At 49.5% G+C, this 17,330-nt stretch overlaps 1 protein-coding gene across 6 annotated transcripts in view; it reads left to right on the plus strand.

Annotated features, from left to right (window-relative positions):
* The first annotated feature begins 6,675 nt into the window (after nt 1-6,675).
* AMN1 (antagonist of mitotic exit network 1 homolog) overlaps nt 6,676-17,330 on the plus strand; it is an 88,461-nt gene continuing 77,806 nt past the window's right edge. For 2 of the 6 annotated variants that reach the window (XM_065566384.1, XM_008176826.4), the window contains exon 1: nt 6,680-6,984. Coding sequence is in view for 3 of the 6 variants with exons in the window: in XM_008176826.4 (XP_008175048.2) it covers nt 6,923-6,984 (62 nt within the window). In the remaining 3 variants the exon portion in view is untranslated. Of the gene's footprint in view, nt 6,985-12,511; nt 12,632-14,963; nt 15,223-17,330 lie in introns of all 6 variants that reach the window. The other 4 variants (XM_065566395.1, XM_065566373.1, XM_042846566.2 and 1 more) reach the window with 4 other exon arrangements.

The following is a 17,330-nucleotide window of genomic DNA, read 5'->3' on the forward strand; positions in this document are numbered from 1 at the left end:
AACAACACGGGACGTTCAGGGGAGGGATCTTCCCCCTAGGGAAGCCGAGGGACCCAGCGGCCCCTCCTGGCGGCGCAAGCTGCCAGTCTGGATCCCACGGTAAAAATTAATGTGGAGGGCCGCCCAATTGAAGCCCTTATTGACACTGGGGCCACTCTTAGTTTGCTCCCCCTTAGTAAGGCTCCCCGAGGTAGAGCTCGGGAATGTGCCATGGTACAGGGGATAGAGGGACAAACTACAGCTTTGGGAAAAACTTTGCCTCTCCTAGTAAAGATAGGGGACCGCCAAATTTCCCACCAATTTGTTTGCAGCCCCTCTTGCCCCATCGCCCTGCTCGGACGAGATATTCTTACTAAACTGCAGGCAGAAATCTCGTTCGATAAAGGGACTATGGAAGTTAGGCTCCCTAAGCAGCAGTCCTCAAATTACCAGATGGCCCTGATAAGTGCTAGAAATGACTTCCCGGAATGCCGGGGGAGGAATGAAGAAAGCCAGCTGTCAGGGGTTAACCTTGAGGTTTGGGCAGAGAAGGGAGGCGTCGCTCGAGCCCGGAATGCTTCACCAGTGCATATTTCCCTTAAGGAAGGAAGCAGCCCGGTCCGAATCCGACAATACCCTCTTAAGCTGACTAATAGAATCGGGTTAAAACCTCTGATTCAAAAGTTTCTGCAGTGTGGGTGGATCAGGGAAGGCACGTCCCCATACAACACTCCGATAATGGGAGTGCCTAAGCCTAATGGGCAGTATCGGTTGGTTCAGGACCTGAGACAGGTTAACAAGTTAATAGAGGCTCCCTATCCAGTCGTCCCGAATCCCCATACTATTTTGGGCCAAGTTCCCAAAGAGCACAATTGGTTCTCTGTAGTAGACTTAAAAGATGCCTTCTTTTCCATCCCCCTTGATTTGGAATCTCAGAAACTGTTTGCCTTCGAGTGGGAGGACCCAGATACTCACTATAAGGCTCAATACCTCTGGACCGTGGTCCCACAGGGACTTACCTGTGCACCCGAGATTTTTGGCAGCCAGTTAAGAAGGGACCTTGCCCCATTCCTGGCTAGACACCCCTCATGTAACATAGTCCAGTATTGCGATGATTTGCTCTTAAGTACTGAAACAGAGACAGCTTGTAAAGAGCAGACTGTAAAGCTCCTTAATTACCTTGGGGCACAGGGGTATAAAGTTTCAAAGGAAAAAGCACAATTGGTTAGGCGACAGGTCACTTTTCTTGGGTATCATTTGTGCCAGGGAAGTCGTAGTCTAGGTAAAGAAAGAATCCAGGTGATACTCAATAACCCTCGACCTCAAAACCCCCGAGAGTTGAGGGCTTTCCTGGGGTTGACTGGGTTTTGTCGACTCTGGATCCCTGACTACGGGGGAAGAGCCAAACCATTATATGAATCCTTAACTAAAGAGGGTCTGCTCCATTGGACGTGGACCAAAGAGATGGAAAAAGCATTTCGAGAGCTAAAAGAAGCCTTGGTTCAGCCTCCCGCTCTAGCCCTCCCCGACCCTCGGAGGCCGTTCACTTTATACGTTCATGAGAGGGGAGGGGTGGCTGCTGGAGTTCTATGCCAAAGGTCGGGACCAACCTGGCGACCCATTGGATACTACTCAAAGGTGTTGGACCCTGTCGCCAAGGGGTGGCCTGCCTGTTTACGGGACGTTGCAGCGACCGCTCTCCTCGTACAGGAGGCTGAAAAATTGACCATGGGAGGGGACACTGAGGTTGTGGTTCCCCACGGGGTGCCTCAAATACTGGGGACAGGCGCTGGGGAAAAGCATTTAAATCCCAGTCGACATACCAGATATGAAGTAGGGCTCTTGCTAGCCCCTAACCTAACCTTTAGGACAGTTAGCTCCATAAACCCAGCTACCCTGCTGCCTGATCCTGAGGTTTCCCACGAGACCAGCCCCACTCATGACTGTATTGAGGTTTTGCAACAGGAAACCAAACCCCGCCCTGATCTCTCAGACTTGCCGTGGTTCAACCCTGAAATTGAGGGGTACGTTGACGGGTCCAGCTATGTGACAGATGGCAAGCGGTTTACCGGAGCCACAGTAGTAATTAAGGACAAAGGAATATACAAATTTAAACTCAGCCCTAATTTGTCCGCTCAAGCGGTGGAGTTAGTGGCCCTTATCGAGGCTCTCCGGTTGGGAGCTGGAAAAACTATTAACCTGTATACTGATAGCCGCTATGCCTATATGGTGGTACATGCTCACGGGGCCCTGTGGAGAGAGAGGGGATTTATCACAGCGTCAGGCCAAAGAATTGCACATGGGAGTCTCATCAAGACACTCCTTGAGGCTTTGATGCTTCCCCTCCGGGTTGCCGTGATACATGTGCGTGCCCATGGAAGGGCCCCGGAGGCCGAACAACGTAGATATAATCAATTGGCCGATCAGGCCGCAAAGGAGGCCACACGGGAAGGGGCCTCATGGGTCCTCTTGGTCCAAGATACAGAAGCTAAAAACCCCCCTCCCCAATATACAGCCGAGGAGGCACGCCACGCACAGGCTGCGGGGGCCCGGCAGGTTCCCCCGGGATAGTGGAAATTACCGGGGGGGGAGATTTTTGTCCCCCGGCCGATACTTCAGGAAATTCTCCAGCACATGCATAAAGAAGGGCATATGGGGTCAGGAGCAATGGTTGATTTGGCCACCCGATCCCTTAAGGGGCTGGGTATGCACATGGAAGCCCAGAGAATAGTTAGTAATTGCCCCGTCTGCCAACGAACTAACCAAAAGGGGTGTGGCCCTCCCGCCCCAATGGGAGGCCGGCCCTGGGCCACATACCCTTTTCAGAGATGGCAGGTTGACTTCGCAGAAATGCCCCCTTGCATGGGCTATAAATACCTGCTCGTATTTGTGGATCAGCTTACGGGATGGGTAGAGTGTTACCCCACCCGGCATTGCCAGGCTCGGGCGGTTACTAAGGCCCTGTTGCATGAAATACTTCCCCGATTCCATCTCCCCGAAACGATTGAATCTGATCAGGGAAGCCACTTTACCTCACAAGTGGTCCAACAGGTGTCCCAGGCACTCGGTATACAATGGAGGTTGCATACCCCCTGGAGGCCGCAGAGCTCGGGCCAGGTGGAAAGAATGAATAGGACTCTCAAGGATACCCTCACTAAACTATGCACAGAGTCTAGTCTAAAATGGCTTGATGCGTTACCACTCGCCCTTACCCGCATTCGAAGGGCCCCCCGTAAGGGTCTTAAGCTCTCACCATTTGAACTGGTCTTTGGGTTCCCTCCCCGAATCCTGATCCCGGGGTTCCGGGAAGATGTAAACTGGGAAATGGGAAAGGATTCCTTATGGAAGCAGGTCTCCAGGTTGCAATCTGTTTTGTTACAGCTGCATCGGTACGCGGTGCCTTTCCAAGCCCTTCCCCTGGACCAGCCCGTGCATCCGTTCCAGATCGGTGATCAGGTCCTTGTCAAGAAATGGAGGCGTGACCCCCTTACACCACGGTGGGACGGCCCGCACACTGTCTCGCTCATCAGCCAAACTGCAGTCAAAGTTCTCGGGAGCGACAAATGGACACACCATACACGGGTAAAGCGGTTTCTGAGCCCTAGCCCGGAGACTGAACTAGCAGAAGAGGACACCGGCCCTCTGCCCGCCCCGGCTCCGGACGCCCGGGGTGGCACAGGTGAAGACTCTACCTGGGAGTACCAGTACTTGGACGGATTAAAGGGACTGTTTAGAAAAAGATAATGAAATTGCTGCTAATATCTTTGTTTATATGCTTCCACCACTATTATGGTTGGGAGAATAGGTTTTTACAGCTAGGGGAGACAATAGCAGGATCTTTTAATCTCAGTAACTGTTGGGTATGCGGAGGCCCAGGGGAATTAGATGAGTGGCCTTGGGTAGCCCAGCCCGTGCCAGCTAAATGGTGGATTAGTAATTTAAGTATAGTCCACAAAGGAACAGAAGTTTGGGATGAGGATAGTAGCCCTTGGCGACTCTATTCCTCTGAAGTAGGGATCCTTTGTCTTAACCGAACAAAACCAGAAGGGGTGTATGTGGGCAAAAGCCGATGTGATTGGACTCTATCTCTAGGATTTGACTGCTATGATCACCCTAGCTGCCATACGTATGACTGTTCTAAATATCAAGGACGATGGAACCAAACCCACGTGAAACTCACTAATGATAGCTGGGTAAGATGTTCCTTCCAACATCATATCGGCGAAGGCTGTAAGGCAGTTGGACAAGATGGGTACTTTGATGCCCTCTTTCTAAGTTGCCAGCGAGATAATACCACCAGTAAGGACCACGTGGTACGCTGGTATCAGTGGGCATGGCAACACTCTAATGGAACTCGGGTAACCCATTTTAACCATTTTTGGTCTACTACCAATAGCCCTAAATTTGGTTGTAATTGTGCTTGGAGGGAAGGGGCTGAGGCATGGAAATGTGAATACTGCAATCCTGATGGTACATCTATTGTACTAGGGGGGCCCTTGGAAATGGGTAACCCTTTGTATTATGAAGAACCGGGCCCCGAGGATTACCCCGAGACCTGGGATGGCCCCTTTGCGAATGGACAATGGGCCCTAAAAGGCCATTACTGGATATGTGGGCAACACGCATATCGGAGATTGCCTCCAAATTGGTCAGGAATATGTTATGTTGGGTACATTAGGCCCTTGTTCTTTCTACTACCCCAAATTCAGGGAAATAAGTTAGGAATTAAGGTATATGACGACTTGATTAGGGAAAAGCGGTCCGTTGATCCCGCATTAACCGCTGGAAGCTCCCAAACGTAGGGAGCTCAAGAGTGGCCCCCTGAAAGAATTATACAACATTATGGTCCAGCCACATGGAATCCTAATGAGTGGATCTCAGGGGCTAGGGAGCCCATTTACAACTTGAATCGGATAATTAGGCTGCAAGCCATTTTAGAAATAATAACTAATCAGACGGCTGCAGCTCTTGATCTTTTGGCCGATCAGTCCACTCAGATGAGGAATGTGCTCTACCAGCACCATCTAGTTCTTGATTATTTGCTGGCAGAGGAAGGGGGAATCTGTGCAAAATTAAACGAATCTAATTGCTGTTTACAAATAGATGATAATGGAAAGGCAGTAAAACAGCTAACAAAAGAAATGAGGAAGCTAGCCCATGTCCCGGTCCAAGCATGGGGTGGGTGGAATACGGACTGGTTCCCGTCCTGGTTACCGCAACTGGGATGGCTCCGAGAAGGCCTTCTTCTCTTTATACTCTTTATTACAACCCTATTATCCCTAGCTTGCTTTGCTCCCTGTGTAGTTGCATTAGTCCGACGAATGGCTAATCAAATTGTACGCCAACGCATGATGGCACTATATCAACCGGTTAAAGTTGAGGATTGGGGGCCATAGGGCTCTCAAAATGCTTTTAAGGGGGGGAGAACCTTGTTAGAACAAAGGCCAAATACTCGCCTTTATTTCAGCTGTTCCCCATGGCCATAAACTCCCTTTCCCATATATGAACATATAGCAAGACAATCAATCAAAGAGGCTCAACAAATGTATCCTATTTACGGCCCCAACAGATGTATTCTATTTACCCCTAAAAAGGAATTTAAAAATTCCATAGGTCAGCAGAATGTATGCACGTTAAGTCATTTGTTACTGGGTATAAAAAGGCTTGCTCTACGCTTGTAAGGTGTGTTCCTCCCTCTGGCATGAGTCGAGGGGGACACCCGCTCAGCTGACTGATCAATAAAGAACTTGAAGCCGTCTTCTAGACTCCCGTGCCTCCTTGGGGTAATTGGGCAGCTCCAGGGGGAAACGAGCCCATTTGGCTAACAATGTGCCGCCCCTTTCCGGATTGGCCGCCCCAAGCACCTGCTTGCCATGCTGATGCCTGGAGCCGGCTCTGCTGTGGGCTGGTCTAGACATAGTTTTGGCACTGATTCAACTAAATTAATATAGCAACCAATGTAGTTAAATTAATGAAATCCCCTGATGTGGATGCAGTTATCTTCTTTTCTGATTTATTTAAGTGTTTATATTAGTTTATACTGCATTAATACATTTAGTTAAATTAAGGCAAAAACAATGTATAGACCAGTCTTAACCCTCAGTGGAGTCAGACTTCGGGGATGGGGAGGACATTCTTGCCAAATCTCATGAGTTTCACAATATTTACTCTTTTTCTTGAAGCACCAACTCTTGCAGCTGAGAATCTTAGCTTCCCCCCCCCTTTTTTTTTAAAGCAAGTTTCTAATCCTCACGATTGTGGAGAAAAGCGTTGAAAGGTGACCTGCATGAACCTTAGAAACTAAGACAACAAAAGGAACCCGAAACTATTTATTATTTATTATGGAATCCCTGTTGCATGGAGGTTTTTAGGAACCGGTTAGACAGACACCTGGCAGGGATGGTCCAGGTTTCTGAGCCTACATTAGCGCAGGGGCCTGGATTTGATGACCTCTCAAAGGTCCCTTCCAGAGCCACATTTCTATGACTCTATTATTTCTACAAAGCTCATTATTACTAAACCAATCTCATGATTTTGGGGGGCTTGGCTCATTGTTTTTGACCCCTGGGGGTTGGCAATATTGGGCTGAGCCGCAGCTGCGGGTCTGAGTCTGGCTTTCCCCGGGGCTCTGGGAAAACCCCTGCCATTCAGGGAAGAAGCAGCTCCCTGACAAGACTACATTTCCCATCATCCCTCAGCCCCACTCAGGGGATCGCTACAAACTCGTCGCCTTCTTGAAAAATGCGGCGCCGCGATTTCACAGCGAGGCAGTGACCGCACGGAAAGCTCCGCGCGTTGGGGGCCTCGGTAGCCCGACAACCGCTGGACACGTGAGGGGCGGGAGTGAAAAGCGGCCCGGTTCGGCACTGTGCGTCCTACGGAAATGGCGGATGGTCCCTAAAGAGCAGCTGGGCTGCAGGGCCGGGAGCGAGCGGCCTGGGCCATGAATGCTCCGGGCGGGGGCTGGGACGGGGCCTGCGGGGGCGTCCGGCTCCTCCTGGACCTGTGAGTGGCTCGGATCGCGCCCCCTCCCCCGCCTGTTATACCTTCCACCTCCTCACTGCCCCTGGACCCGTGTGTTATATCCCCCTTATTGCACTTGCCCCCCCCCCGCGTTATAACCTCCTCCCCTTATTGCCCCCTGTGCGTTATAACCACCCCCAGCTCTTATTGCCCCTCCCCCCTGCCTGTTATACCTCCCACCTCCTCACTGCCCCTGGACCTGTGTGTTATACCGCCTCCCTTATTGTCCTCCCTCCCCCCCCCCGGCGTTATACCCTCCTCCCCTTATTGCCCCTGTGTGTTATAACCACCCCCAGCTCTTATTGCCCCTCCCCCCTGCCTGTTATACCTCCCACCTCCTCACTGCCCTGGGACCCGTGTGTTATACCGCCTCCCTTATTGTCCTCCCCCCCCCCCCCCAGGCGTTATACCCTCCTCCCCTTATTGCCCCTGTGCATTATACCCTCCTCCCCTTAATTCCCTCTGCACTTTATATCCCCTGCCCCTTATTGCCCCCCATGCTATAACCCCCCAGCCTCTTCATGTCCCCTGCACTTTATACCCCCAGATCCTTAATGCTCTCCCGCATGTTATATCTACCCCCAGCTCTTATTGCCCCAGACCTCCTTCATGTTATATCTCCCCTAGCCCCTTATTGCCCTCCCCCATGTTATATTCCTCAGCCCTTATTGTCTTCCAGTGACCTAGCATTGGCCACACCCAGGTTTAGGTCGGTTTAACTGTGTTGCTCGGGGGGTGGATTTTCATACCCCAGAGCGACATAGTTATATCAACCTAGTTTCCCAGTGTAGACCAACCCTTAGTTACATACCATACCTTATCCAGTTATGCTTGTAGTGATAGCAACAAATCAGTTTACATATTTTTTCTTACTACATCTGTTTGCAAGAGCCAATCGCACAGCTCTTCATACCATTCCCTTTCTTACATGTAAAACGACCACTGCCAGGTCTGCATTATATCTAACTGTGGCTTCCCAAGCAGTAATTTACCACTTCACCTTTGACCTAGCCAAAGAGCCTTATGAGACTCTGATTCCGTTTGGTCAGCTTGCTGAGTGAACATAGCATAACATCTTGTGCTTCCTCAATATGTTAGCATCATTACCAGTTCAGCATACTGAGCACTGGTCTACTCTAGAATTTGCCAGTACAGTAATGTTTCTTAGGGGTGTGATATATATTTGTCCTGGTAAAAGCCTAATTTAGATACAGTTATACCATCAAAAAAGTGTTTTTGCTGGTATATTATATTTTGTTTGGGGAACTGATATAAGCACACTCTTGCGGGTGTGACATTGTGCAGTCTATATGGTTTTATAAAAACATGATAATAAGTGAATATAATGTAACTGGGATAGTTTTAGAAAAATATGGTAATAAGTGAATATAACGAAACTGGGATATGCTTCATGCAAAAGGTCTCTTGTAAGGTATCATTACAAAGCTTATAATCTACTGAGTGTGATCATCCTATTTGTATAAATGTACCACTCTTGTATCTAAAACTAGAAATATGAAATATAACTCTGAGGGCCTATTGTAATTATGTGAAGTGTGGGCCATTAATGGTGGTTTGGAATCTTGATGACTCCCATTAACAAGGACCATTATCCGTAGATGGCTGTGTTTACCTGTGAGTCTTCCTGTACATGTGTGTGCTGGCAAGTGGGTAATGAAGTCTTGCAATGACATGTGATCATGTCACCTGACCTGGAATCCATCTTTAACCTGGTGCTTTTCCAGTGAGGGGGGTGGAAACCCTGAGGGACAAAGGGTTCCCGCCTTATGCAAAAGATCTATAAAGGGGTGGAAGAGAACAAGGGGGAGAGGCGCCATCATGAAGAATCCCCTAGCTATCACCTGAGCTGGAACAAGAGCTGTACTAGGGGAAAGCATTGTGCCCAGGCCTGGAAGGTGTCCAGCCTGAGAAAAAACTTACTGAAGCATCTCTGAGGGTGAGATTATCTGTATTCAGTTTGATTAGACATAGATTTGCGCATTTTATTTTATTTTGCTTGGTGACTTGCTTTGTTCTGTCTGTTACTACTTGGAACCACGTAAATCCTACTTTCTGTATTTAATAAAATAACTTTTTATTTAGTAATTTACTCAGCGTATGTATTAATACCTGGGGGAGCAAACAACTGTGCATATCTCTCTATCAGTGTTATAGAGGGCGAACAATTTGAGTTTGTCCTGCATAAGCTTTATGCAGGGTAAAACGGATTTATTTGGGTTTAGACCCCATTGGGAGTTGGGCATCTGAGTGCTAAAGACAAGCAAACTTCTGTGAGCTGTTCTCAGGTAAACTTGCAGTTTGGGACAAGTGATTCAGACCTGGGTCTGTGTTGGAGCAGACGGGAGTGTCTGGCTCAGCAAGACAGGGTGCTGGAGTCCTGAGCTGGCAGGGAAAACAGAAGCAGGGGTAGTCTTTGCACATCGGGTGGCAGCTCCCAAAGGGGTTTCTGTGATCCAACCCGTCACAGCGGGTATAAGCTATGTCCATGCTATGAGGACTTGCTGGTACAGCTCTTCCAACAAGGCCTGTCTAGTATAGGCAAAGGCTTAGGCCTGGTCTACGCTACACAGTTTTGTTAGCAAAAGGCAGCTTTTGTCATCAAAACAGCAGAGGTATCCACACTACAACGCTCCTCCTGCTGACAAAACTCTCCTGCTTTGCTGACAAAAGAAAACCACGTCGACAAGAGGCATAGAGCTTTTTGCGGCAAAGTTAGACCCACAAAGCATCAGTGTAGATGCTGCGTTCGTTACACTGCAGTAACTGACCTCCAGGAGATATCTCAAAATACCCACTGTGACCTCTCTGCTCACTGTTTTGAACTCCGCTGCCCTGCATCCAGCTACATGGTCATGCACCCGTCCCATTTCAAAGCCTCAGGAAGTTCTGAAACTGCTCAGCATGGAAAGCTCACATAGGACCACAGCAGCAGGCAGGGCAGACTGCTGTTACAGGGGTTGGGGGGAAGACTGTTGTGCAGAGCGTAGCTGGGGCGGGAGGCTAATGTCAGGATTTCCCCCTCCCACTGCCGGTGTACCGATCTCTGCTGAGCTGGGATGGGGGACAGGGGAACACCAGCTATCTGTGCACCAGCTTCTGCCTCAGGATTGGTTACTTCTGGTTGCAGTCTGAACTTAGAGACGGCATGCCGGCATAGTCACTCTCCCCCAACATACTCACTCTTTCTTTCTCTCTCATGTACACACTCCCCCTCTACAGTCTCTCACACTCCCCCAACACTCTCTCTCTCTCTCTCTCACAGACTCTCTCTCTCTCACACACGCACACGCTCACTTCAGTGGGCTTCTTGTGTTACTGTTCAGTTATATTACCGAGTGCTACTTTAAAATGTGTTACTTTTTGGGTGCACACAGCAATCATTACAAGCTTCATAGTGTTAGCCAAATGGGCTCGTTTCCCCCTGGAGCTATCCAAGGAGGCACGGGAGTCTAGAAGACGGCTTCAAGTTCTTTGTTGATCAGTCAGCTGAGTGGGTGCTTCCCTTGACTAATGCCAGAGGGAGAAGCACACCTTACAAGCGCAGAGCAGGCCTTTATATACCCAGTAACAAACAACTTAGCGTGCATACATTCTGCTAACCTATGGAATTTTTAAATTCCTTTCTAGGGGTAAACAGGATACATCTGTTGGACTTCCTTGATTGATTATCCTTCTGGGGGTCGTCAGGATACATATGTCTGACTTCCTTGACTGATTGTTTTGTATATGTGTATGCGGAAAGCAGCTTCGTGCATGTGGGGAGCAGCTGGGATAATAGGCAAATAGTTGACCTTTGCTCTAACAAGGTTTTCCCCCCTTAAAAGCATTTTGAGAGCTCTATGGCCCCCAATCCTCAGTTTTCACCGGCTGGTATAGTGCCATCATTTGTCGATATATAATTTTGATTGGTCATTTGTCAGACTAACGCAACTAAACAGGGAGCAAAGCAAGCTAGGATTAGTAGGGTTGTAATAAAGAGTACAAAGAAGAGGAAACCTTTTCGGAGCCATCCTAGTTGCGGTAACCAGGAAGTAAACCAGTCCATATCCCACCCTCCCCATGTCTGAACTGGGACATGGGCTAATTTCCTCATTTCTTTCGTTAACTGTTTTACCGCTTTTCCATTATCATCGATTTGTAAACAGCAATTAAGACTCATTTAATTTTGCACAGACTCCTCCTTCCTCCGCCAGTAAATAATCGAGGACTATATGATGCTGATAGATTGCATTCCTCATCTGGGTTGATTGATCGGCCAAAAGGTCAAGAGCCGCGGCTGTTTGGTTGGTTAAGATTTCCAAGTCAGCCTGTAACCTAATTATTCGATTTAGGTTATAAATAGGTTCTCTGGCCCCGGATATTAATTCATTGGGATTCCAAGTGGCCGCTCCATAGTGTTGGATTATCCTCTTGGGGGGCCACTCCTGAGCTCCCCATGTTTGGGAGCTTCCGGCGGCCAAGGTGGAGTCCACGAACCGCCTTTCTCTGATCAAATCGTCATATACTTTAACTCCCAACTTATTTCCCTGAATCTGGGGTAATAGAAAGAACAAGGGTCTAATATAGCCAACGTAACATACCCCTGACCAATTTGGAGGCAATCTGCGGTAGGCATAGGATCCGCAGATCCAATAATGGCCTTTCAGGGCCCAGGTTCCATTAGCAAAGGGACCATCCCAGGCCTCAGAGTCCTCTGGTTGTTCGAAATATAAATAATTATCGGTCCCTAAAGGTCCCCCAACGGTTGAGTCACCGTACGAATCGCAGTAACTACACTTCCACGCCCCAGCTCCTGCCTTCCAGACACAATCGCAGCCCCATCTTCGCTGATTGGTGCTAGACCAGAACTGGCTGAAACCCCATACTCGAGTTCCATTATGATGCTGCTATGCCCATTGAAACCACCATACCACGTGGTCCTTTCTAGTGGTATTATCTCGCTGGCAAGTTAAAGATAGGGCATCAAAGAACCTATCCTGTCCTACCGCCTTGCAACCTTTAGGTTGTTGGTAGGAACATTTTACCCAACTATTATTGGTAAATTTCACATGGGTGTGGTTCCATCGCCCTTGATATTTAAAACAGTCATACGGGCGACAGTGGGGATCCCAGCAATCAAATCCTGGGGATAGAGTCCAATCACATTTGCTTTCTTCCACATACACTCCCTCCCGCCTTGTCCGATTAAGGCAAAGAATCCCCATTCCAGAAGAATAAAGTCGCCAGGGACTACTATCCTCAGTCCAAACTCCCGTTCCATCGTGCACTATGCTTAAATTACTGAGCCACCATTTGGGCTGTACCGGCTGGGCTACCCAAGGCCATTCATTCAGTTCTCCTGGGCCTCCACACACCCAACAGTTACTGAGATTAAAGGAGTTTGCTATTGTCTCCCCCAGTTGTAAAAACCTATTTTCCCAACCACAATTGTGATGGAAGTACATAAGCAGAAATATTAACAATAATTTCATTATCTTTTTCTAAACAGTCCCTTTAGTCCGTCCAGCTGCTGGTATTCCCAGGTGGAGTCTTCATCTGTGCCATCCCGGGCGTCCGGAGCCAGGGCAGGCAGAGGGCTGGTGTCCTCTTCCGCTGATTCAGTCTCCAGGTTAGGGCTCAGAAACCGCTTTACCCGCATATGGTGCGTCCATTTGTCACTCCCAAGAATTTTAACTGCAGCTTGGCTGATGAGCGAAACAGTATATGGGCCGTCCCACCGTGGTTTGAGGAGGTCCCGTTTCCACTTCTTGACAAGGACCTGATCACCGATCTGGAACGGGTGCACGGGCTGATCCAAGGGAGGGGCCTGAAAAGGCACCGCGTATCGATGTAACTGTAACAAGACAGATTGCAGTCCAGAGACCTGTTTCCATAAGGAGTCCTTCCCCATTTCCCAGTTTACATCCTCCTGGAACCCCGGGATAAGGATTCGGGGAGGGAACCCGAAGACCAGTTCAAAGGGTGAAAGCTTAAGACCCTTACGCGGGGCCCTTCGAATGCGGGTAAGGGCGAGCGGTAGCGCATCAAGCCACTTTAAACTAGATTCTGTGCATAGTTTAGTGAGGGTATCCTTAAGAGTTCTATTCATTCTTTCTACCTGACCCGAGCTCTGCGGCCTCCAGGGTGTATGCAACTTGCATTGTAAACCGAGTGCCTGGGACACCTGTTGGACCACTTGTGAAGTAAAGTGACTTCCTTGATCAGACTCAGTCGTTTCGGGGAGATGGAATCGGGGAAGTATTTCATGCAACAGGGCCTTAGTAACAGCCCGGGCCTGACAATGCCGGGTGGGGTAACACTCTACCCATCCAGTAAGCTGATCCATAAATACAAGTAGGTATTTATAGCCCCTGCAAGGGGGCATTTCTGCAAAGTCAACTTGCCATTTTTGGAAAGGGAATGTGGCCCAGGGCTGGCCTCCCATTGGGGCGGGAGGGCCACATCCCTTTCGATTGGTTCGTTGACACACAGGGCAATTACTAACAATTCTCTGGGCTTCCATGTGCATGCCCAGCCCCTTAAGGGATCGGGTGGCCAAATCAACCATTGCCCCCGACCCCATATGTCCCTCTTTGTGCATGAACCGAAGAATTTCCTAAAGCACTGGTCGAGGGACAAAAATCTACACCCCCCCAGTAATTTCCACCATCCAGAGGGAACCTGCCGGGCTCCCGCAGCCTGTGCATGGCATACTTCCTCAGCTGTGTATTGGGGGGGGGGGGTGGTTTAACTTCTGTATCTTGAACCAAGAGGAGCCATGAGGCCTCTTCTCATGCGGCCTCCTTTGCGGCCTGATCAGCCAATTGATTATACCTACGCTGTTCGGCCTCCGGGGCCCTTCCATGGGCACGCACATGTATTACGGCAACCCGGAGGGGAAGCATCAGGGCCTCAAGAAGTGTTTTGATGAGGCTCCCATGTGCGATTCTTTGGCCTGAAGCTGTGATAAAATCCCCTTTCTTTCCACAGGGTCCCGTGAGCCTGTACCCCATGTAGGCATAGCGACTATCAGTATACAGGTTAATAGTTTTCCCGGTCCCCAACCGGAGAGCCTCAATAAGAGCCACTAGCTCCACTGCTTGGGCGGACAAATTAGGGCTAAGTTTAAACTTGTGTACTCCTTTGTTCTTAATTATTACCGCTGCTCCGGTAAACCGCTTGCCATCTATCACATAGCTGGACCCGTCAACGTACCCTTCAATTTCAGGGTTGGGCCAAGGCAAGTCCGAGAGGTCAGGGCGGGGTTTGGTTTCCTGTTGCAAGACTTCAATACAGTCATGAGTGGGGCTGGTCTTATGGGAGACCCGAGGATCGGGCAATAGGGTAGCTGGGTTGAGGGAGCTAACTGTCCTAAAGGTTAGGTTGGGGGCTAGCAAGAGCCCCACTTCATATCTGGTATGTCGACTGGGATTTAGGTGCTTTTCCCCGGCGCCTGTCCCCAGTATTTGAGGCACCCTGTGGGGGACCACAACCTCAGTGTCCCCTCCCAAGGTCAACTTTTCGGCCTCCTGGAAAAGGAGAGCGGTTGCTGCAACGGCCCGTAAAGAGGCAGGCCACCCCTTGGCGACAGGGTCCAACACCTTTGAGTAATATCCAATGAGTCGCCAGGTTGGTCCCGACCTTTGGCACAGAACTCCAGCAGCCATCCCTCCCCTCTCGTGAACGTATAGGGTGAATGGTCTCCGGGGGCCTGGGAGGGGTAGAGCGGGAGGCTGAACCAAGGCTTCTTTTAGCTCTCAAAATGCTTTTTCCATCTCTCTGGTCCACGTCCAGTGGAGCAGATCTTCTTTAGTTAAGGACTCATATAATGGTTTGGCTCTTCCCCCGTAGTCAGGGATCCAGAGCCGACAAAAGCCAGTCAATCCCAGAAAAGCCCTTAATTCTCGGCGGTTCCGGGGTTGGGGGCTATCAAGTATAACCTGGATTCTTTCTTTACCCAGACTACGACTTCCCTGGCAAAGATGATATCCAAGAAAAGTGACCTGCTGCTTAACCAGCTGAGCTTTCTCCTTTGAGACTTTATACCCCTGTGCCCCAAGGTAATTAAGGAGCTCTATAGTTTGCTCTTTACAGGCTGCCTCTGTTTCAGTACTTAAGAGCAAATCATCGCAATACTGGACTATGTTGCATGAAGAGTGTCTCGCCAGGAATGGGGCGAGGTCTCTTTTTAACTGGCTGCCAAAGATCTCGGGTGCACAGGTAAGTCCTTGTGGGACAACGGTTCAAAGGTATTGAGCTTCGTAGTGGGTATCTGGGTCCTCCCATTCAAAGGCAAACAGTCTTTGAGACTCCAGATCAAGGGGGATGGAAAAGAAGGCATCTTTTAAATCTACAACAGAGAACCAACTGTGGTTCTTGGGAACCTGACCCAGAATAGTATGAGGATTCGGGACAACTGGATAGGGGGCTTCTATTAACTTGTAATTTTCCAAAACTGTAGTTTGTCCCTCAATCCCCTGGACTATGGCACATCCCTGAGCTCTACCTCGGGGAGCCTTATTAAGGGGGAGCAAACTAAGAGTGGCCCCAGTATCAATAAGGGCTTCAATTGGGCAGCCCTCCACTTTATTTTTTACCGTGGGATCCAGGCTGGCAGCTTGCGCTGCCAGGAGGGGCCGCTGGGTCCCCCGGCCCCCCTATGGGGAAGATCCCTCCCCCAAAAGTCCTGTACTGTTGTAGAGGATGGGAAGGGAAGGGTTCCATTTTTACATTCCTTTCCCATGGCCTGTCGCCGGGGGCATTCATTCTTCCAGTGTCCCTCTTCCCTACAGATGGCGCACTGATTTCGACCCAGGCGGGGGCCCCGCCCCTTCCTCGGTGGCCCTGGCCGTCCCTTAACTTTGTCCCCCCTTTCTTCATATCCTTCCCTTAGGGCCATGGCTAAAACGCGGGCCCCTTTCTTCCGCTCCTCATCGTCCCTCCGATCATAAACCTTCATGGCAATTTCTAAAAGTTCCTCAATATTCTTGCCCGACGCCCCCTCCAACTTCTGCAACTTCTTCCTAATGTGCTCATAGGACTGTCCAATGAAAAGGGGGATTAGTACCCGTTTCCCGTTGGTGTCCTCAGGATTGAGGTCTGTGTATCTTTTACGGGTATTACAAAGCCGCTCATAAAAAGCAGCTGGGTTTTCATTTCTTTCCTGTCTTATATTATATAACTTAGCCCAATTTGGGGTTTTTCTAATGCAGCGTTTCATCCCCTGTACTATAGCCGTGGCATATCGGCCGTGGCGGGCTCGGCCGGCCGTGTCATGTGACCAGTTGGGAGGGCTTTCAGGCATCTGCTCAGCCACCACGTTTGGGTCTCTCTCTGTTTCAGCTGGGATAATAGGCAAATAGTTGACCTTTGCTCTAACACATAGCATGGTGCAAACAAATAATAACAGGCTCAGCACACTACAGCCACACACATAACTGTGGCTCAGTGTTAATATGCTCCTTTAAGGCATCCCCGAGCCGCATAGAGCCCCCCAGTTGGGTTCCTCTTACAGCTTTGTGTTCATAATGCACAGCACAATACTGAACAGCAGTGCAGGATACATGCTTTCTGACCGAGATGGTTGGGTTGCAGGTTACCAGGGCAGTTGAAAAGTGGCTGGCAATCTAGTAGGATGCCCATGGAATGATGGGATTGAGAAACCTTCATCATGTGATGCTGTACCTGCCCCCATGAGGCATTGCAAACCCTTTCCAAAGAACCCTGCGGCCAGTTGCACAGTGGTATAGTTACCCACAGTGCACTGCTCTCTGTGTCAATGCAAGAGCTGCTCTTGTGGGTGGAGCTCCACTGACACAAGGAGCATAGTGTGGACATGCTACGGTGGTGGTTGTATGTCAACGTAACTTGCGTCGACAAAGCTCTGTAGTGTAGATGAGGCCTAAGTGTGGACGCTCAGGCTATGTCTGCACTTAAAATGCTAGTGGCATGGCTTCAGGATAGATACTTACTACAGTGACAGGAAGGGTTCTCCCATTGCTGTAGTAAATCCATCTCCCTGAGAGGCAATAGCTATATCGGTGGAAGAATTCTTCCGTTGATGTACCGCTGTGTACATTAGGACTTAGGTCAACTTAACTACATCGCTCCGGGGTATCGATTTCTTTTTTTTCTCCAGGCTGTTCCTGGAGCTCCACTGTTCCCTGTACCACCATAGATTGTTGATTCAGTAGACCTTGATGTTCAGAATAAAGAAAGACCGCAGCTTGGTTTGGTGGCAAAGGCTTGGCTAGGTTTATTGTCAACAAAGCACCATCTCAGCATCCCGTATAGCAGGGTTACGAGTATGCTGACACATGTATGCTAGT

The sequence above is a fragment of the Chrysemys picta genome, chromosome 1, assembly GCF_011386835.1.
Source record: "Chrysemys picta bellii isolate R12L10 chromosome 1, ASM1138683v2, whole genome shotgun sequence".
Taxonomy (NCBI): Eukaryota; Metazoa; Chordata; order Testudines; family Emydidae; genus Chrysemys; species Chrysemys picta.